At 38.8% G+C, this 23,168-nt stretch overlaps 1 protein-coding gene and 1 long non-coding RNA gene across 7 annotated transcripts in view; both read left to right on the top strand.

Moving 5' to 3' along the window:
- GAS2L3 (growth arrest specific 2 like 3) overlaps nt 1-11,893 on the top strand; it is a 34,235-nt gene extending 22,342 nt beyond the window's left edge. For all 4 annotated transcript variants that reach the window (XM_033866206.2, XM_004310976.4, XM_073788304.1 and 1 more), the window contains exons 6-9: nt 2,300-2,363; nt 3,286-3,424; nt 5,851-5,958; nt 7,484-11,893. In XM_033866206.2, the coding sequence (XP_033722097.1) occupies nt 2,300-2,363; nt 3,286-3,424; nt 5,851-5,958; nt 7,484-8,812 (1,640 nt within the window). In that variant the 3' untranslated portion in view covers nt 8,813-11,893. The remainder of the gene's footprint in view (nt 1-2,299; nt 2,364-3,285; nt 3,425-5,850; nt 5,959-7,483) is intronic.
- Nucleotides 11,894-21,641: 9,748 nt separating this feature from the next.
- LOC109547201 (uncharacterized) overlaps nt 21,642-23,168 on the top strand; it is a 35,390-nt gene continuing 33,863 nt past the window's right edge. For all 3 annotated transcript variants that reach the window (XR_012324230.1, XR_012324229.1, XR_012324231.1), the window contains exon 1: nt 21,642-22,015. This is a non-coding gene — a long non-coding RNA (uncharacterized lncRNA). The remainder of the gene's footprint in view (nt 22,016-23,168) is intronic.

Below are 23,168 nucleotides of genomic sequence, written 5' to 3'. Positions count from 1 at the left end.
TGAATCCACAGATTCAACCAACCACAGATCTTATAGTACTGTAGTATGTATTTATTGAAAAAAATCCATGTGTAAGTGGACCCACACAGTTCAAACCATGTTGTTCAAGGGTCAACTGTATAACCATCCTAGTGGGTGTGAAGTGGTAACTCATTGTGGTCTTGATTTGCATTTCCCTAAAGACTAAAGATGTTGAGCATCTTTACATGGGCTTATTGGCCATTTGTATATCTTCTTTACAGAAATGTCCATTCAAATCTTCTCCTCATTTTTGGGGGAGTCAATTGTCTTTTTTTTGTAGACTTGTAAGAGTTCTTTCTTTATTCTGGATATTAGGCCCTTATTAGATATATGATTTGCCAATATGTTCTTCTGGCCTTTGGGTTGCCTTTTCACTTTCTTGATAGTGTCCTTTGATGCACAGAAGTTTTTAATTTTGATGAAGTTCAGTTTATCTTTTCTTTGATTGCTTGTGCTTTTGGTGTCATATCTAAAAAACCATTGCCTAATCCAAGGTCACACAGATTTTCACCTATACTTCCTCCTAGGATTTTTATAGGTTTAGCTTTTACATTTTGGTCTGTAATGCATTTTGAGTTATTTTTTGTATACTGTGTGAAGGAGTCTAAATTCATTCTTTTGCATGTAGATATCGAGTTGTCTTAGCACCATTTGTTGAAAAGACTGTTTTTTCCCCTTTGAGTTGTCTTGGCACCCTTGTTGAAAATCAATTGAACATAAACGTATGAGTTTATTTCTGGACACTGTTTCATTCCACTCGTCTGTATGTCTATCCTTAAGCCAGTAAACACTGTCCTGATTACTGTAGTTTTGAAATTGGGTAGTATGAGTCTTCCAACTTTGTGCTTTTTAAAAGTTGTTTTGGCTATTCTATATTTCTTACAGTTCTTTATGAATTTTATCATCAGCTTGTCCATTTCTGGAAAAAAAAAGGCTCTTGGAATTTTGATAGGGATTGCACTGAATCTGTAGGTCAGTTTGGAGAGTATTACAATAACAATATATGTCTTCCAATCCATGAACATAGGATGTCTTTCAATTTATTTATATCTTATTTAATTTCTTTCAACAATATTTTATAGTTTTCAGTGTACAAGTCTTACAATTCTTCGGTTAAATTTATTCCTAAGTACTTTATTCTTCTTGAAGCTACTGTGAATGTAATCATTTCCTTAATTACATTTCAGATTGTTTATTGCTAATGTATAAAATGCAATGACTTTTGTATATTGATCTCATATCCTGCAACTTTGCTGAACTTGCTTATTAGCTCTATTAGTTTTTTTGTAGATTCTTTAGGGTTTTCTAAACAAAGGACCATATCACCTGTAAATATAGTTTTCCGTCTTCCTTTCCAATCTAGATGGCGTTTATTTATTTTTCTTGCCCAAATGCCCTGACTAGAACCTCAAGTACAATGTTGAATAGAATTGGTACGAGTGGACATCCTTCTTTTCCCTGGTCTTAGCCTCGAGGAAGACATTCAGTCTTTCACCATTAATAATGATGTTAGCTATGGGTTTTCCAGAGATGTCTGTTTTCATATTTATAAAGTTCTCTTCTGTTTCTACTTTGTTGAGTCTTTTTTTGTCATGAAAGGGTGTTTGATTTTGTCAAAAGCATTTTCTGTCTCTACTGAGATAGCTGTATGTTTCTTTTCCTTTATTTTATCAATATGGTGAATTATATTGATTGATTTTCATACGTTGAACCAACCTTGCATTTCTGGGATAAATCTCGCTTGCTGCTGGATTCAGTTTGCCAGTATTTCATTGAGAATTTTTTACATCTGTGTTCATAAAGGATATTTGTCTTTAGTTTTCTTGTGATGTCTTTTTCTGACTTTGATATCAGGGTAATATAGGCCTCATAGAATGAGTAGAGAAGTGCTCTCTCCTCTTCTATTTTTGGAAGAGTTGAAGAAGGCTGTTAACACATAGTCCTGTGCTAAAGATAGTTTAGAATAAAATTGAAGTGATAACGTTTCTTCAATAATATCTCCTATTAAGAGATCTGAAATATTAATAATTTAATGTTACTAAGCTCAGTTTTTTAGACTTAAAATACTACACAGGTAAGCATCCATGGTAAATTTTAATCTTCTGGTTGACCATTTTCTTTTTAATTTCAGGAAGATGATAATATGTAGAAGAAATAAAAGTCTTTTCTGAGTCTCCAAATAAGTAATGCTACTGTCTTTTCTTTTACTTCTTTCATGCCGTAAATATATTTGCCTATTTAATTTGCCCCCTAAAATATGTGGTCTTATTTTTCACAGTTTTGCACAAAGATCCGAGACAGGTGTATCTTTGTCTTCTTGAAATTGGTCGAATTGTGTCAAGGTATGTATTCCACAATATTTCAGAATTTCAATGTCACAAACATTTTTTAAGCTGCTTTATTTTATCGAGAACACTATTTTCTATAAATGAAAATAATTTTTGATTGGAATAAAGGTAACTTAATTTACTGTTTTCTCTTTCTTTTTGTTTCTTTATTAACTTTGTTCTGTTCACATGAGCCATGTCATGTGTCAACATCTGCTTGCTCATGTAGCTTGCCTTCATTTAGTATTAAACTGTAAAAGTGGATACTTACATTTTTCAGATCAAAAGTAGAGTAAGAGGGCTTCCCTGGTGGCGCAGTGGTTGAGAGTCCGCCTGCCGATGCAGGGGACATGGGTTCGTGCCCCGGTCCGGGAGGATCCCACATGCCGCGGAGCGGCTGGACCCGTGAGCCATGGCCGCTGAGCCTGCGCGTCCGGAGCCTGTGCTCCGCAACGGGAGAGGCCACAACAGTGAGAGGCCCGCGTACCGAAAAAAAAAAAAAAGAAGTAGAGTAAGAGCATGCAATCTTTAAGCAGTTCAAGGTGAAGCAAGTCCTTTGGACACAAAGAGGGTCTGATAAGAAGGCTGAGGCCTGGTATCCTCCATACCTAGCTCGACCCCATCTTCACTCACGAGATGACTTGTTTTTTGTTTTTTTTAACAAGCTGATTTTTAAAGGTACGTTTAGGATCCCTGATTGAATATTGGGAGCATCCAGTAACCCAAATATATATATACTATGATGTAAAGATGATAATCTGAATTTTTGGCACTCTGTGGGACATTATAAAGCATTTCCAGATGTCCCAGTGAAACAACTGGTAGAAGAGAGTCATACAGACTTCATTTAAAAATAAAAGAAAACCTATTGTGATATACATGGAAGTACTTGCCTCAGACTTCACTTGTTTGATGAGATCTCATGATTGGTTTTCAGCTATGGGGTTGAGCCACCAGTATTAGTAAAATTTGAGAAAGAAATTGAGCTAGAAGAGACCTTACTTAATACTTCTGGGGCCGAAGATTCCATCAGCATTCCAAAATCATGCTGTCAGCATGAAGAGCTGCACGAAGCTGTAAGTAATTGCACACTTTCTTTCAAATATGATGCGTCAGAATCTCATAGTTCGCCAAAAGTGTTCCTCTTTCATTTTTATTATACTTGAAGAGGGAAAAAAAAGTAGCATGAATGAAAGTATTTATTGCAGTATTACTTATAAGGCTGAAAAATTGGAAGCAATGTAAATACTCTCAAATTGGGCAATGGCTAGGTAAATTAGGATTTACTATTTTAGCAGAATAATCATTTTTTGTAATCATTATGAAGACTATATAGCAACAAGAAAAATGTTTACTTTGTGAAAAGTATGTATCAGAACAAGGAGAATGAAAATAATTGATATTAGGGTAGTACCTTTACAGATGATTTTAATTTCTTTAGCTTTTTCCTTTAATGTTAAAATGTTAATTACACAATAGCTAAAACCAGAAGAGAACATTTTTTATTCACAGCACTTACTCCTTTTAGGCTCACCAACTTATTTAGATTGTGGGTTAGTGCTGATTTGTACTGCTGAATATAAGTGGTATTTGGATATTTTAAACAAAGAAAATAAGTGACCTTTCATGCCTGCAAGCTTGTTATGAAAACTAAAAGGAACACATTTCTTTAAATATATATGTGCTATATGAATATATTCAGAGTCCACCTACACATATGTGACCTGCTGAGATCTTATGGTCATGTTTAAAATTAAGGAACAATTATCTGATTCATTATTTTGAGTGCTGTTAAGAAATACACAACTGCAGTTCTGTGTACCTAAGAAACCTTAATGGATAGAAAATAATGACTGAAATAATTACCTCCTTTCAAATTACTTTGTTATCTAACTTGTAAATGGTTCAAATAATTGTAAATTCTTTACCCAAGTTCAGAATATTTTTTAGCCATCTTATGCATGTGGTATGTATGTGTGTGTATGCATGTGTGTACCTATGTGCTCATATAACCAAACTAAACAAGATAAACTTCATTGAATCGCTTATGAAAATCAGTTCTATTTATGATCATGTTATTCTGTTAAATGAATGATGTAGGGAGATAAATCCGGATCCTTCTGATCAGGCCCGGGTGAATCCACATGTGTCCATTTTGTGTAGATAATTAAGACACTCATAAATTTCTGTTAGTGCTCAGGTAAGTTGGGTATATCTGAAGAGACTTTCTTTAACATCATGCCTAAGTGCAATTAAGTGTATTTGTTTAGATATACTCTGTGTGACAAGTAGTTGAGAAGAATATACTTTTTCAGAAATATAATTTTAGGAAAACAAAATGGTTTCCATAGTGGCTGATACGTGACTTTTTTTTTCAAATCAAACATATCTCAGCAAATATTTTCATTTAATCAATTTATATTAATTTCCATGTTTTAAATAAAGAATTCCTGAATTTTAATTTTTATTCCAGTTTTTACCTTTTTTTTTTTTTTTTTTTTTTTTCGGTATGCGGGCCTCTCACCGTTGTGGCCTCTCCCATTGCGGAGCACAGGCTCCGGACGTGCAGGCTCAGCGGCCATGGCTCACGGGCCCAGCCGCTCTGTGTCATGTGGGATCTTCCCGGACCGGGGCACGAAGCCGTGTCCCCTGCATCGGCAGGCGGACTCTCAACCACTGCGCCACCAGGGAGGCCCAGTTTTTACCATTTTTAAGATATTTACTGCAGTTAAAAATTCTGTAAGCCCCTCGAGGAGTAGAGGTAGGATTTTCTCCTCAGTTCTCATCTCTTTAGCAGACTATTGAAACAAAGTGAGTGCTTTTAGAAAAATGCCTCTTGAGTTGAAATTTTTAGAATTTACCTAGTCTTGGGTGAATATTGGATTGGCCAAAAAGTTTGCTTGGGTTTTTCGTAAGATGTTAGGGAAAAACCCGAATGTACTTTTTGCCCAGCCCAATAGCTATAAATGCATCTCTGCCTATTTTAACAGTAACTTTGGAACAAATCTGGATATTCCCCCATACATACAGTATTACTTTCACATGGTGGTAAGGGACAAGTGAAAATTCCTGGTTAAACTTTATCTAACGGGTCCATCTTTGATTTGACAGATATATTAATCCAAGTCTTAAAACAATTCAAACTTAGTAACGAACTGTTTCCTATGACTGAATGAATGTGTTTTGAATTGACTTCACTGTGTACACATTCACAGACCTTCTCCGGTGATCAGTGAGTACACGACGAGCCTGATTGCACTTGGGCAGAGAGAGAGAGAGAGACTCCAGACTTCCTCACTGTTAGGTTTTATTAGATTAGCTAATGTCTAATCTCAATATTTGACAACAAGTAAAAGGGAAGAGATAATAAATAGTTGAACTGTCTTTAAATTTTTTTCTTTGAGTTTGATTTTCCCAACTATCAAATAACCTTGCATTTTAACATTAAACAAAATAGTTTTTGTCACAAGCACTAAATCTTGTTGTTTATTTTTAATCTTAGGTTAAACACATTGCTGAAGACCCTCCTTGTAGTTGTTCTCATCGATTTTCTATTGAGTACTTATCTGAAGGACGGTATCGACTAGGAGATAAAATACTTTTTATAAGAGTAAGTCCACCGTTTACATCCTGTTTAGATCTTGTTTTGAAATTGAATTTATTGCTTTACCAGCCTTCTTTTGTTCCCCTTTTACTTTTTAAAAAATTGCAATAGAGGATGTTATTAATGGAAGAATTTCACTGTATAGGAGGAAATATATGGAATATTTTCAAGAGTATATAATGTGTTTAGGTAAATACGCTTAACACAGCAAACAACTAATTAAGCTAAGACTATTTGGACATTGAATATAATTGGGGGAAAAAATTTTTGAATACCTCAGGTAACTTATTCCATTTTTTAGATTTCCTAAAGAGGAATAATTTTCTATCATAAGAAGAAGAAAAAAGCAAAACCAGAACATCTAATAAGATTAAATGTCAGTAAGAAGAAAAAGAAGTAGAAACATTGCAGTTGATAATAATATAGACTTTGGGTCTTAAGTATGAAGCCTTTTTTTCACTGACACAACATCAGCATCTATACTAATATGCTAATATACATGCTAATTTTCTTCCTTTGTCCCATTTGCAATCTGCAATTGATTAATTGTCCCCTTTGCTGATAAGGAGATTGAAGTTTACCTGTTCATCATTCTGTCCACTTATTGATACAAGAGCTGTTTTATTCCCAATTTAGGAATGTAATATAAAAGTATGTAAAAAATATAATTTTACCACCTATATTTTCTTTTATTTCATATATTATCATTAGTTCCCCATACCCTGTTCAACTCATACAGAAACAGGCATATGCATTTTGTCTTTTAATTAGATTTCTCTTCTTAAGCAGTATGATATAGTGATAGTGCACAGAGCATGGGATTTAGAGTGAAAATTTGCAGAGCAGTCTCATACAACTTTGCAGATTTGCCTGCTGAATGAATAGGGGCCTGAGTCCGTCCAGCTCGGGCTGTGCTGGCAGACCCAGGATATATCTTATCAACACAAAAGCACCTTTTGGGTTGGGCAGCCTGGTGCGTTTGAGGCCAGGCCAAGCTGTGTGGTTTGAGACAGTTTCCTTAATGTCTCAGAGCCATAATTTTCTCATCTGCAAAGAAGAACTAGTAATAAATTATATCAAAGTTTTTGAAAGATTAAATTGATATGATACATATGAAAGTAATTTGTTAAATTCTAACATACAAGTTTTGGTAGTTTTTATCTTTCTTCTGTAATTATGTTTTTCTTTAGTATGAGTCTTTTTTTCTCTCCTCCCCTCCTTTACTCTCCCTTTTGCTTTCTTCCATCAATATTCAGTCCTTGCAGTTTTGCGTATTAGTAATTTGGATTTTTAGGATGTGTAAATATCTTCCTGACAAACTGGAGGATTCTCTATTGTTAGTTGCATGATTCAATATGAATTAAATTTGTTACTTTAGTAACACAAGAAAGAGACTAGCAATTTATAGTGAAGCTGTTGGCAAATACACTGAATTTCATAGTCACAGACATCACAGACTGTGACTGCTAATGAACCGTAACTGCACCTTACAGTTTTACAGCTTTACTTTTTACTTTCTTTTGGGGGAAAGATGCTTCACGGAAAACATGTCATGGTCCGTGTCGGTGGAGGCTGGGATACTCTTCAAGGATTTTTGCTTAAATATGACCCCTGTCGAATATTACAGTTTGCTACACTAGAACAGAAAATTCTAGCATTTCAAAAAGGAGTTTCTAATGAAAGTGTGCCTGATTCGTCCGCCAGAGCACCTCAGCCTCCTGAAATGAATCCTTTGTCAGCAGTTAGCATGTTTCAGAAACAAAATTCAAAACCTGGCACACCAGTTGGTATTCCAAGGAGCAAAGAGAAGCAGGTACGTCTGCCAGGTGTGTCGCCACCAGCATCTTCCCTGAAAGGAGGCAATCTGGCCTGTGGGTCAGTCCGTTCTAAATTTCCAAATTCTCCAGCAGTGTCCTCTCATCTCAAACTCAGATCTTCAAAGGACGTAACAAAGAAACCGCAGCCTCCTTCAAACGATGCATCATCTGCATCTGCTTCTTTAAATCCAGTAGGTAAAAGCACTTTTTCACCAGCTTTATTAAGAACTGCACCTTGTGTATCTGAGTCGCTGAGAAAATGTATCTCATCACCCAGTACTCCTAAGGCCAAGCTTATTCCAGCCCAGAAGTCAAGAGATGTGCCTGAATCCACACTTTTGCCAAATAAGTGTTCTGGAAAAATTGAACCAAAGCATTTGAAACACCACCATGTGTCTTCCAGGGATTATGCAGTCTCTCACTCAGCTGCACGTTTAAATTCATCATCAAAGTGTCCAAAGCCACCTAAGGCAAATCTGCACGTAAGGCCTAACCCTTCTCCTTCTTTCCAGTCTCCTGCAAAAGTGACAACATCCAGTTCCAAAACGATAACCACGGGTCTGAGAACACAGTCTCAGCCACGTGTTGGAGCTCCGCAAGCGGGGGCAATGCCAGCACAGAAACTTAAGTCAGCCTTGAATTTAAACCAGCCACTTTCTGTATCCTCAGTTGCTCCTGCAAAAGCTGCAGAGAAGTTGAAAGATAATATGGTTTCAGTTGCCAAAAAGCAGGCTCAGAGTAAAAGCACGTCCCAGAAGACAGGACCCAGCTCCTCCAGGTCCCCGGGCCGTACCCCGCTGTCCATTGTGAGTCTTCCCCAGTCTTCTGCCAAAGCACATCCTGAACCAAAGTCAGCACAGACTGCCACCAAGAGCCAGTGCTTAGCCAAAGGGCTTCCCAAAAGTGGCAAAGCCCCGGCTGCAACCAGGAAGCCACCCTCATCTGTCAAGGAGGCAGTTAGTGGAGATAAAAAACCTGCAAAGAAGAAGGAAGACAATGATCATTATTTTGTTATGACTGGAAGTAAGAAACCTAGAAAATAAACATAATGTGTCATTCTAAGAGAAGAGAGGAAAGAAAGAGAGTGAGTGTGTTAGCTGCACACCTTAAAAGTTTCTTCTATTTGTGTTTATCCAAATAGGTTCAGACATTAAGTACAATAAGATGGGGGTAGAGGTTGGGGCGAGGAGGGGCTCATCAGAATTCACACACCTGAATTCACCAGAAGGTACCCTTTTAAGGTGAACAGTGGTAAAATCACCGGGAGATTCTTATTCGTTACAGACATTTATATGATTTTCAGTCCATGACATCTTTGTTAATGTCTGCCCATTAATGGAAATGTAAAGTCAAATAACACTGCTAGGTTTATAACTGTAGTTGCTGTATTTTGAATATGTGTTAAATGTGGAGGTTATTACCTGCTAATAGGAACGGAGGTGCTCTTAATATAAGTTACTGCATTTTAGTTTAAAAGCAACGGTTTGGCACTTGTCTTACAAAAGACATCTTATTTTGTTTCCTGTTCAGGATTGCCTGATGGAACAATACTAAGTACCAGTAGCTGCTGCTGATTAGCTTACTGTTACTCTGGGTTTGGTAGAATTGCTATTATTTAAAATTTTTTTAAGCTTTCCAAATCAGAAGGAACTGATTTTTTTAACTGACTTCTATTAACCTTGGTAATATTTTGTTACCAGTATTTTTGGTAAAAAAAATAAAATTAAGGTATTGAAATATAAATTGAAACTTGGAAAAAAATTTTTTCACATATTATTTATAAGAACTTATACCTTATATTTTAGATGGACATTGTGCAATGTGGAAGGGGAAATGATTTAGTAGCTTTTAGCATATTAGAAATATTTTTTAATAGTGTAATTTTCTGTGAGTACAGATATCAATTTTTACATTAAAATAATGTTTAACATCAGAATTATGTTTTAACAATCTTAAAATTAAGGTGATATTAAAGAATATTAAAGTGGTGCTACATAAAAATTCTGTCATGTGATTACTATTTTTCTTTAGCACAATAATACAAGTTTTAATTAGAGGTTTCCAATTATGTTAATTTTCTTCAATGAAGTCATGCTGCCTTCAGCTTTCCAATGGCAAATGGACAGTATGTATGCAGCATTTTCTATTCTGTAGGCAGATTCTCCAAGGAACCTACCCAGATCATGCAGTGGCTATATAGACTCTCGATCTGGGATGATATTTGTAAATAATATGTTTTTTAATAGATTGTGACTATTTAAAAAATTGTTAATGTACTTTCAGAAGTTTTAGGGGTGTGTTTAATAACTTTACAGTATTATCAGCTATCACAGGTTATTTTCAGTATTGAGGTCTGTGTTTCCCTATTTTAAACTAAAATGTGTCTTCTAAAGAAAAATAACGGTTCACACAAATGTGCAATCGTAGAATAAGCATCTTAAGCTGACTACTGATGTTTGTAGATTTTAAAGCAAGAAACTTTTGTATAAAAGTAAGCTATCTTTTGTCTGAGAAATACAGTTAAAATCAAAGCTGCGTGCAGGCTAGTTTTTGAAATAATTGATGCTTCTCTTCTTAAAAGAGACAGTCACCAAATATTTAGTTGAGTTCCACTGTTGATCTGGGCATTGAGGGAGATAATATTTACATCTTTGGAAAGTGAAGTCAGTGTTCAAGAAGTACCAGAAGGGGCTTCCCTGGTGGCGCAGTGGTTGAGAGTCCTCCTGCCAATGCAGGGGACACGGGTTCGGGCCCTGGTCTGGGAAGATCCCACATGCCGCGGAGCAACTAGGCCCATGAGCCACAACTACTGAGCCTGTGTGTCTGGAGCTTGTGCTCCGCAACAGGAGAAGCCGCGACAGTGAGAGGCCCGCGCACCACAATGAAGAGTGGCCCCTGCTTGCCACAACTAGAGAAAACCCACGCACAGAAACGAAGACCCAACACAGCCAAAATTAAATTAATAAATTAATTAATTTTAAAAAAAAAGAAGTAAAGCAAAACCAAGTAAAATTCATTAAAAAAAAAAAAACAAGAAGTACCAGAAGCTTTACATTTTTAGTGATGAGAAATATTTAATGCATCTTTCAAAGAGGAAGAATTTTACCTTTAAGAAGGAGTTTATTCCTTTGTAAGACCAAACAATTCTGTATCAGTAACTTCTGGAATAAAAGTATCATCTGGCAGTTCCAAGAACTGGTTTTATTTTTTTGAAGAATTGTAAGTTAATTCATAAATAGCCCTATCTTCATCAGGCTACTGATGGTAGGAAGTTCCAACTCCTATAGTTCTGTTATAATTTCACACTTCGATACAGTGAGAATATTCTTGAAATACACATTTTATCCAGTATTCATGATCAGGGAATTTCTCCAATTATATTCACATTGGATGAATTTTTATTTATATATAGCTTACTCTTCCAAAATAAATTTTTTTTTAAAGTAAGCAGTGACTGAAAGATACTTTCTTCAAATATATTTTGAAATGCCCTTAAAGACCTAGTGTTTCTAATTGTTTTCACAATTTCAAAAGTACATTGTTGAAGTTAGAAAGAAATCATTTCTTCTTAATAATAGTGCAAGATTTTAAAAGTTTCTTTTTGTTTAACATTTAGTAAAATGAGTATTAAGCTTAAATTACTGATGTACCTGGAAGAAGAAATAATGTGTACTTTCAAAAAAGAATGAAATATTTAAATTTTTCGTTTCTATAATTTGTTAACGTGACTAACATCAAATAAATCTTCAGAGGAAAATGAAATGCTGATTATTTTTGCATTGTTTGAGCTTACACTAGGTGTTTAAGGCTTATATCTTTAAAATGCTTTGATAAATTAGATGATCTCTAACTTTCCTCTCCACACTGAGTTAACAATTCTTAATGGATAAGGGAAATTTTTTGAGAAAAGAAATTACTGTTCCTTCTGCAATATATATCTGATACAAAAATCTGTTACTTCTTTAAAAGGCTTTGTTACAAGTTGTCATGATACAGTCATATCCAGGTTTACATACTGACTCCATTTGAATCCAAATTTGTGTCTATTTTCTTGTGCCAGCAGTGTTTGTATCAGATTTTAACTTATATTTTCTCAAGTATTAAAGTTTAAACATATATACCAAGTCCTCAGTTTACATTTTTGTGTGTTGTGAATACATTCTGATCACTTGGTTCATGTCAGAAGTTGCATATATGAAGCATTCATAATTTGAGGATCGTTTTAATTTTATTGCTATTTAAAATGCCCTTCTGATACCTGTGGAATTTATTTCACTGCTCCTAGGAGATTATCAAGGTTTTGCCTTTAATAACGGTATTTGTTCCGCAAGTTGTTGTATCTGCTAGAAGTTTGTCTCAGTAAGGCTAGACTCATATTTAATAATCTCTGATGACAGAAATAATTTATAAGTTATGAAAGCAGAATTCTATAGATCACATAAGTATTGTGTTCACAGAAGGCTACTGACAGTAGGAATTTCCAACTCCTGCAATTCTGTTTTAATTTCACACTTTGATACAGTGAGAATATTCCTGAAATACTCATTTTATCCTATATTCATGATCAGAGCAATTATAAAAAGCAGTTAATTAAATATGTATTTTCTGTGATGTTTCCAAATGAAAACAAAAACACCACTTAGACAAAATCAAAATTCTTATTATATTTTCCTAATCATTTGTGAATGTAAAAATTTTAAACAAGTTCATTTTATGAAATTTTGGGGAATATCAGGAAACTATTAATGAAACACTTGCCAGTAAATCTGAAAATATAAAGACACATATTTTATTCAATTAGCTATTTTCCTATAAATATACTGTTTTGTTCCTGTAGAAAAACACAATATGACTCGATCTTGAAAAAATAATACATGCAAAGATTTAGCTATAAGGATGTTAGTCATAACACATCATTAATATTGTTATGACCATAAAATAGAACACGATACAGACATTAAAAAATGATGTAGGTGTTGATTCTTTTTTCCTTTCCCTTTTTTTTTTAAAACCTTTTGGTTTATTTATCTTCATGTAGATTACGTAACAAAGTTTATTTCAGTAGTCACTTAAAACTAAATTCCTGAATTCTCACATTGTGTAGAAATATCACAGGAATCCTTTCTGGGTTGAGCAAGACGTTTGTATCAGTTCATGAGGTATAGTGATATATTCTTGAAGTTGGCTGTGGCTATAGCCAGTTTGCATATCTGAATATGATGACAGTACTTTTGATTAGTCACAGCCACTGGTGAGGATAATTGACTAATTTAAAAAATGCTCGGCAAACACTTGGGATTTATCTTAAAAGATGTATGTATGGTGATGAAGTGATTTGTTTTGAGAGATGGCAACGCTAAAACAATATATAATATTTCTGAATTGTCTGTGTTCTGCCAGGCACAATACTTATTGCATGGTGTGTGAAAGGATTTTTTCCTGAGGAAATGTTGTGGTAGAGTTTGAAGAAGCCTGCAGATACGACCTGCTTATTTCTGGAGGGGAATGGACAGGAGAGGGGAAGAGGGCACTAATAAGAGAGGCCTTGAAGTTATGGATTTCTTCCATTACATTAAATAACAGAAAATGCTGCACTTTTACAGAAGAAAAATGTTAGGAACTTTCCAACTTACTATCCAGGTTTTTGTTTTAAAATATTTGTTTTCGGAGTTTGAGAAGATACTCAGAGCATCATGTATAGACTTAGATTAGCAAGGGTCCTGCTACTGCCTTATTCAAACTCAGCCCAGGGAGTCTGTTGATAGAGCAGAGCGTGTTAACTACTGAAGTCACACCAACGTGTGAGCAGCAGAGGGAAGTCAAGGCAGTGGTCCCAGGGAGCTGTGTGAGTTACCCCGAGCGCTGGCCCCTTCAGTGGGTCCTAAATGCATGGGGTCTAGCCCAGCAGATTCCTTGTATTACCTGTATTGATGATCATTCCAAAGCAATCTACTCAACCACAAGGCACCGAAACACCAACTCACTCATTTGCTCATTTAGCAAACATTTTTTCTGAGTGTCTGTGGCAGACACTAAGCTAGATGCTAGGGATGCAGTAGTAAGAGCGGTCAGTGCTCTCCAGGAGAGGACAGTCTTCATTCAAGTGGTTAAAAAAAAAGAAAAAAAAAAAGTATGATGTTCTTTTTGACTGTAGCCCACTCAGTTCTTTCTGGGATAAGATACCTTGGTGAAAACCGTCTGTCTTTTCTCATATTGCTTCAGATCAGGAGCCCATAGAAAAAAGTGAAAAACTTGTATTTGTATCTGAGCCTTAAGAACAAGAGTCATTCACCACCAACTGTTTCTCAGAAAATAGAGCAGAAAGAATCAAGTCCTAAACAAGGGATGGGAAACAAAGAAATCTGGGCTTTCTCTGGATAAGCCGTCAAGAAGCACACATCTCTAATACAAGGATGCTCTTCTAACTCTAGAATGTTTCCTGTGACAGTGGGGATTGATTCCCACCCTGACCCATCCACAAACTCCACCTTGGCCTTAACAAGTGTGCCACAGACCGAGGTGGGATCTCAAACCAGCTGCCTGTGGGAAGGCTGGTCTCCCTCCAGCCACCTCAGTTATGCTGGAGGAACACAGCTTCGAGCAGATGCTCCCTGTGATTTGACATCTCAGTGCCTCCTCCTACTGCCTCAGCAGGTGATAGGAAAATTGTCCTGTAAAATGCATTGCTGTGACTCACAGAACAGCACCTTCTGGGCCTTTGCAGCATCTTCCTGGCTGGCCTGTAGCCCCAAGGGACCCATAGGTGTCCTGGGAAGACCTGGTGTGTTAGGTCAGCTCTTTTGGTTGCAAGAAATAGATTTATTTCAGTTCTCTTTAGTACTGTGTTGTTTTATGGATACACAGAACCTAAAGGACGAGAGGAATCCGGCAGCAACCCAGAAATATCTGTTCAGTGAGCCTCACAGAAATTGGAACTGGAGTCGTTGAGAATGGGGAGCTCTAGAGACAGGTAATCTCATCTCCCTTCTGCAGCCCGAGTTCCCCCCCTTCACTGTGGTTCTCTGCCAGGAACATACTCTAGCCAGCCTCCAACCTTCTGATCCTCTTTGTGGGTTTTCTTGCATCTTTGAAAAAACCCAGCCAACCAACCAACCAACCAACCAACCAAACAAAACCTACCTGATACCATTTACCCGTTCAAAGTCTCAAGAGAGAATTTGATTGGTTTAGTTAATTACCGTTGTTCTATTTTGGGCAGTTTTTTGCTCCAGGCCACTGCACAGGTCACTAGTCAGCCAATGAGTTGGCTGCCCTCCATATACCCATCCCCCTTGATGAACCAGCATGGTGAACAGATAGGTCACGTGGTCTAGAGCATGGCTACCTTGATGTAAGGAATAGCTTGGTTCACTTGTCTTAGCAGAAGCTGCAGCCAGTTGTCCTTAAAAGGCTAGGCATGACTGATTTGTCCAGTTCTCTTGGTAAAGAAGCCCAGAGTTGGGTTGAATTTGGCCTGAGCTACCTAGGGAGGTCTCTTTGCATCAAGGAGCCATCAATTTCCAGCACTGACCTTTTCTTTCAAGGTTATTGAGGCCAATATGACCTCCAAAATCCAAATCTGCACTTTTGATGGCTGGAAATGCTCAAGTACATGGATGTTACTGAGGACAAGTATAAATAATGTTCAGCAATGTTTGTTTTATCCCTGGATCTTGGAGACTCACCAGCTTTCCCTGAATTGGCCCACTCTGGGATATTTCAAAGCCTTTTTCTGAGTGGGAGAGAGAATGTTCTAGACCCTCGCTTCCCAATTTCTAAAGAAGCCTCTCCAACCCTTACACTACAGTGTCAAAACAATCAATTGATTTATCAATTTTTTAAAACCATCAGTGAAACCAGTGCTTGGGAATCATGTTATAAAACAATGGATCTTTTGACTTTTTCTGTTGATGGTTTTGGTATTTTATAGACACCGTCTGAGATGCCCAGAATGTATTTTATCAGCCAGAATCATTTCTAACCCTGAAATTCTGTCCCAGTATGATTTTCAATGACTCCTTGAAAGTATTCAAGGGCTTTTACCTGTGCTGAGTCTGATTGTTTTTTCCCTAAGAAATTCCTATTAGATGAAATGGCACAGCTGCATAAGATAAATTAAGATTGATTTTTATTTACTAACACTAGTTTTGAAGCTGGTAGAGATGTTAAATGTATTCATCAATGCCTGTTTGCCTCCTTGGAAACCAGAGCTTTGCTGTTCCTTACAATTCTTCTTTGTTGTTTAAGTGATTGCAGGAAAAAAAAAAAAAAACTATTAGTAGATTTCACCACCATATTTAGAGCTTATCCTAAAACCTGAAGGGGTTCTGAAATCATACTTAAATAGAACTCACTTTGTGCCAGATGCTGTTCTAAATGCTTTATGTGTAGTAACTTATTTAATTTTTACAACTCTGTGAGGTAGACTCTATTACTGTCCCCATTTTATAGGTGAGAAAACTGAGGCACTGAGGAGATGTTTCTTCCATTCTTCTGTGTGTTAAATTAGAAGGCCTGACACTTAATCATCTCAGCAGATACTTGATCATCAGCTCTTTAGCTTTCTCCAGAAGTGATTCACTGGGCAGAGAAGTGTGCTGGCCACAAATTGCGTGTCACAAGTGTCTCCTAGTTAGGTGTGTTGGCAGTGTATCCAGTGTGTCTGATCTGTGGTATGCTGGTGTACACAGCAGTAACACAGCCCTTGGCCTCCTCCAGAGCCGAGGCTAACCAGCTATACCTTCTCTTACATCCAATTTCTCTTTTCCCCAGCCTTTCCCCCTTAATCCTACAAACATGCTCAAGTCTCTAATCACACTTTCTCTCTTCTTTTTCTCCCACATCCCCAAGTGGCCACCACATGTTGGTCAGGATGGGCTAGGCTTTGCTGCAAAAAAGAAAACACTTTTCATGGCTTATAGCAACAAAGGTTTTACTCCTCAGACATGCTAGATGTCCATCAGGGACATCTAGGGCTCTGCTCATCTTAGTTGCTTGGGGACCCAGGTTGATGGAAGCTCCATCTTGACAAACACTAAAGGGATTACTGTGGCAGGGAGGAGGGGCATGGGAATGGCCAGCCCCTCCTTTCTGAAATTCCTCCCTTGGTCCTCGTGACGCGATTCTGATTTTTCTCATGATTCTCTGATCCCTCACTCCTGTGTTCTGACTTGTGTTCCGTCTCTGCCCTTTTCATGTAGCTACTCCCTAAGGACCATTTATTCCTTGGCCCTCTTCTAACAAAAAAATATTTCCCTCCTTCTCTTCCTTCCTTCCTTCTTTCCTTCCTTCCTTTTTCTTTCTTCCTTCCTTCCTCCCTCCCTCCCTTCCCTTCTCTTTCTTTCTTTTTCTTTCTTTCTTTCTTTCTTTCTTTCTCTTTCTCTCTTTCCCCTCCCTCCCTCCCTCCCTCCCTTTCTTTCTTTCTTTCTCTTTCCTCCTTTCTTCCTTTCTTCTTCCCTTCCTCCCTCCCCCCTCCCTCCCTCCCACCCTTCCTTCCAGTTCTGTGTGAATGATTTCCAGATCTTTATTTTCAGCCCAGTTTCCCTGAGTCCCACTTCCACTGTCAGTAGCCATCAGCCTTCTCCCATTACTAACTCAAAATCTCTTACCTAAAAAGAAAATTTCCATCTCCACCAAATCTACTCTTCCTCCCAACTCCCCTATTTCTGTTGACATCCCCTTCTCTCCTCATATTGAAACTTGCAAATAATTTTAGAATGTGTCTCAAATCCATCCCCCTCCCTGTGGTACTTCCCAAGTTCACGGCCTTCTCACCTCTCTCCTGGAAGACAATAGCCTCCCAATAGCTCTTTGACCACGCTTTCAGCCTCTCTGCATGGCTCAAGGCTGCACATTGTACAGCTCTAGGAGCATCATTCACGGTGTATTCTAGGTCAGTGGCTCCCTCTGGAGTTGTGCAGTTGCCCTGCAGGTCCACACTGAGCCCACAGTAATCTGCCTACAGCTCAACTTGAATCCTGACACACCACTGCTCAAAAACCTTCCTGGGCTTCCATTCCAACCTGAATAAAGGCCAAATGCCTTGGCTCTATTCCCCCCACAGGCCCCAATGGGAGTCACCCTCTCTCTTCTGTCTCCTACAGCAAATGGCATTTTCTACCCTGCTTTATAGTGATTTAAGAATAGTTTTCTTCACTTACTCTATGAGTGAGAAGGTAAATTAATTGAGGGATTAAATTAGTAAATATTATTTGTTGCTAATGGTAGAAAAACTCAAGCCAAAATGGCTTAAGTTTTAAAAGAGAATATCTTGGCTCGCGTACATGAGAATTACAGCGGGTGTGTCTTACTGCTTCAGGAATAGCAGGATGCGGGGCTCAGCAGAGATCCTCGGGACTCCTTCCCTCTCTTTCCACCTCAGGAAGCTGAAACCACAGCAGGCCAGTCTGGCGGGAGCTACAGCCAAGGAGGAGAGGGAGCTGCTGCCAGAGATGCTGCCCACTGCACTAGAAGAGGAGGGACACTCTGGCGTCCCCCTTCTCCTGTCCTCTAGTGGCCCACTGCTGCCTTCCATTGGCTGATGCTGGAGTCTAGGAAACACAGCCTGAAGGGGAAAGGGAAGAGGTGGGTCTGAGAGCAAACAGGTGAGTCACCAGCACAAGTACCTCGCTCAAAGTCACACAACGGTAAGTGGTGGAGCCTGTCTTGAGCCATAGCTGAAGTTCTGAATCCTGCCACTCCTGCTGCAGCCAGCACAAAAGAGTATTCCAGCCAGAGGCATCTGTGTGAGCAAAGGTAGCAAAGTCTGGAACATGTATGGAAATAGCAGAGGGTTCCTTTGAGCTACAGTGTAAGGCGCTTGCAGAGGAACAGCAGGGACTAGGATCCATACTATGTAAAATCTAAAGGCCTGGCTCAAGAATTTGGCCTTGGTTCAGGAAGCAAAAGGAAAGTTATCAGAGGAAAGAGTTAAGGTAATTTATTTATAGCTATAACGATGTCAGAGAGAGGAAGGAAATGCTTGGACTCTCTTCAAACAATCAAGATACAAAGTGAAATAATTCTCAAGAATAAAAATTACAAGCATAGGGCTACCCTGGTGGCACAGTGGTTGAGAGTCCACCTGCCGATGCAGGGGACATGGGTTCGTGCCCCGGTCCGGGAAGATCCCACATGCCGCGGAGCAGCTGGGCCCGTGAGCCATGGCCGTTGAGCCTGCGTGTCCGGAGCCTGTGTTCCGCAACGGGAGAGGCCACAACGGTGAGAGGCCACAATGGTGAGAGGCGTACTCCAAAAAAAAAAAAAAAAATTACAAACATAATAAAGAGTTGCTTTTTTCCTAATTTTTGTATAGTTGCCATCTTTGATACTGGTAATAGAAATTAGGAAATCAGAAGCAACAAAAACAAAAATAAACAAGTGGGACTACATCAAAGGAAAAACTGCACAGCAAAGGAAACCATTAACGAAATGAAAAGGCAACCTATCGAATGGGAGAAAATATTTGCAAATCATGTATTTGATAAGGGGTTAACAGGCAAAATATATGAAGCGCTCATACAACTCAATAGCAAAAAAACAATCCAATTAAAAAATGGGCAGAAGACCTGAATAGATGTTTCTCGAAAGCAGACATGTGGATGGCCAACAGACACATGAAAAGATGCTCAACGTCACTAATCATCAGGGAAATGCAAATCAAGATCAAGATGAGATATCACCACACACCTGTTAGAATGGCTATTATCCAAAAGACAAGAAATAAGTGTTGGCCATGATGTGGAGAAAAGGGAACCCTTGTACATGGTTGGTAGGAATGTAAATTGGTGTAGCCACTATGGAAAACAGTATGGAGGTTCCTCAAAAAATTAAAAATAGAGTTACCATATGATCCAACAATTCTATTTCTGGCTATATAACTGAAAAAAACGAAAGTGCTAACTTGAAAAGATACATGCACCCCAACTTTCATAGCAGCATTATTCATAATAGCCCATATATGGAAGCAACCTAGGTGCCCCCCAGTGGACGAATGGATAAAGAAGTGCCATATAAACGTATGATTTATAATTATGGGATATTACTCAGCCATAAAATAGATGGAAATGTTGCCATTTGCAACAACATGGATGGATCTTGAGGGCATTACGATAAATGAGATTAATCAGACAGACAAGTACCATCTGATCTCTCATATATGGAAGCTAAAAAAAAATGAAAAACAAAAAAGAACAAGGAAACGAGTCTCCACTCTCTTTGTAGTACCTAACAAACTACTTAGCACCTAACAGATGCTCAATAAATATTTGTGGAAAATATGAATTTAAAAAAAGTGTGGTAATGGTAGATCAAATGCAGAGAATTTAGAAATAGATCCACACAAATACACCCAATTAATTTTTGACAAAAGTGCAAAAGAAATCCAATGGAGGAGAGATAGCTTTTTAACAAGTGGATTAATTGTGGTATATTCTTAAAATTGAGTAGTACAACAGCAATAACTGCTGCTACACACAACAACATAACGAATCTTACAGATAAAATGATTGTCAAAAGTAGCCATATACGAGAGCTTAATAACAACAAATAGGAATGAACATTCATTCAGTCAAGTGAGGACCTACTGTGAGCTGGGCTCTGAGTCGAGGCTTTAGAGCATGTCAACATGAATAATTTGTTGGGCTCTTCTTATGTTTTCCTTTCCTTTTGAAGTTGCAGGAGAACACCCCATGTAATGACGTTTGATCTGAAAAGAGATCTGTGGTATCCAGAAAATACACAAAATGATTGTTCACTTTGTTCTCATTTTGTGGTTTTAAATCTCAAGGTCATATGCTCTGGCTGGCTTTATTTGAAGTTAAATGGCTTGACCTCACTTGCAAATGAATGGAATGTGCACAAAAAAAGAAATGTCAGCTAAGAAGGAAAATGTCTCTGGGTGAGGGCAGTAAACTGGGAGATTTTACATCTTTTTTTTAATTTATTTATTTGGCTGCACTGGGTCTTAGTTGCGGCACATGGGATCTTCATTGCTGCGTGCGAGATCTTCACTGTGGCGTGTGGAATCTTTAGTTATGGGATGAGACTGAGTTAGTGATTAAGCCCCTTGATACTGCCATTTGTTTAATCAGAAACTGAGGATACTTGTTATTTAATAATATGTATATCATCATCATCTTCAACGGCACAGATATGCCAACTAAAGGTCTGGCTGTGAGCCATACAACATTAGGCATGTCACAAAGGGGACACTAAATATTATCTAAACTGGGTTCCTGAAGGTGGCTAGCTTTACAAATTTTAATCAATAGGCAGTGAGTCAAAAAATATGAACCCCTAGGTGGTTGTAAAGTTTAGTTCAGCTTCCCTGCCATGACCTTACACTTGCAACCCGTTCACTCATGCATTCATTCAACATTTATTAAGTACTTTCTCTCTTCCATGATTTCAACAAAGATTTATTACTGGCACGTATGTGCTCGGCTTTGGGTAATGGTGAATAAAATAGATATGAGTCGACCCTAACAGAAGCACTGTTTACGCCCACGGTTTGACAGAGATCGTGCTGTCCAAAAACTCACTCTTTAGCAGGAAGACAAACTGGTAAGCCAACCCGCAGACACAGTGTCATGAGTGTATGGAGGTGTTCACTGGGAATAGCGGTAAGCTCTCCCTGTGTCATGGGAAGGCTTCTCTAAGAAGCTAATGCTGTAGCTGGACCTTGAAAGAAAAACGAGAGATTTCAGACATTTGGGGAAACATGTTTTTTTAAATTAATTAATTGATTTGTGGCACGCGGGCCTCTCACTGTCGTGGCCTCTCCCATTGCGGAGCGCAGGCTCCGGACGCGCAGGCTCAGCGGCCATGGCTCACGGGCCCAGCCGCTCCACGGCATGTGGGATCTTCCCGGACCGGGGCACGAACCCATATCCCCTGCATCGGCAGGCGGACTCTCAACCACTGCGCCACCAGGGAAGCCTGGGAAACATGTTTTGAGTAGAGCGAGTGGCAGGATGCTGAGGCATGGGAATGTGAAACATGCAAGGTTTGGAATGCAGAGCTCTGAGGGCGTGGGGACGGGGGCAAAGCTAGGCCATGTGAGGCCTTGTGAACCATGTCTTGGAACTCGGATTTTATTGTGAGGCGTATGGAGGCGGTTGATGGTTGTGAAACAGAGAAGTGACATGATCAGGTTTGCCTTTTAGGAAAACCATCTACCAACATTGTGACTCCAGGAGCTACTAGAGAGACTGGATCAGTGCAACTTGGCCACTCCCTGGATGCAGGTGTGTGTGTGGAGGTGACAGGGTATGCGGGGGGGCGTCTAGGAGACTCCCAGGCTTCTGGCTTTTTGCAGCAGCCTCTGTTTGACCCCCAGACTCCAGACTTTTCACACTAAACGCATTCTGCAGGTGACAACCAGACCTATCTTCCTGGAACGGATCTTTTGTCATGTTGCTTCCTTGTTACAAAACATTCAGTCAGGATTTCTCACTCCACAAATACGAAGTTCTGAGCTTCCTTCCAAGGCCCTTTGTTGGGTCTACTCTCTGGTTCCAACTTTAAATCCTTCTGCTCACCAGAACGCTCCTCTTTCCATTGCTGCAAAGACATTCCTTTCTCTTCCGTCTCGCTGTGCCTGTATCTTCCTTCTGGATACCTTAAGCACACCATCCTCCAAGTCTAGCCTAGCTTCATCTCCCTCATAAGGCCTTCTCTGACCACTTCATGCCTCACTGATCCGCTGTATCTTCATCTACTGCAGTTTGGAGCTAAGTACGTAAGACTAGAATATGAGCCTCACAAGGGCAGGGATTTTGTTTATTTCACTGCTACATTCCCACGCTTGGGAACAGTGCCCGGAACATGGTAGGTATTTGATAAACATTTGCTGAATGAATAAATGATGATTCGGTCCTCCATAAATATTTAAGAAAGAAAACATTCTCAAGAAATAGAACATTTGATGGATCTGATCACTAAGTCAACCAGCATATACTGAGTGATTGCTCTGTGACAAGCATTGTGATGGTTTCTGTGTATTCAGAAAGTAATTACGGGCTTCCCTGGTGGCGCAGTGGTTGCGAGTCCGCCTGCCGATGCAGGGGACACGGGTTCGTGCCCCGGTCCGGGAAGATCCCACATGCCGCAGAGCGGCTGGGCCCGTGAGCCATGGCCGCTGAGCCTGCGCGTCTGGAGCCTGTGCTCCGCAACGGGAGAGGCCACAGCAGTGAGAGGCCCGCGTAGCGCAAAAAAAAAAAAAAAAAAAAAAAATTACACCTGGAGTCCACAGTGAGAACAAAGTCATTATCCTACAGATCAGAATCTGATGAATATTTACATTTTAGCACACATAAACATCAGTAGGGAACAGCACAAACAATGTTTGTTAAAAAACCCCACAGAATTTCATGTCCCTTAGATTTCAAAGTTTTGTTT

The sequence above is a fragment of the Tursiops truncatus genome, chromosome 11 (genome assembly GCF_011762595.2).
Source record: "Tursiops truncatus isolate mTurTru1 chromosome 11, mTurTru1.mat.Y, whole genome shotgun sequence".
Classification (NCBI taxonomy): domain Eukaryota; kingdom Metazoa; phylum Chordata; class Mammalia; order Artiodactyla; family Delphinidae; genus Tursiops; species Tursiops truncatus.
This window is presented reverse-complemented; position numbering and strand designations above follow the sequence as displayed.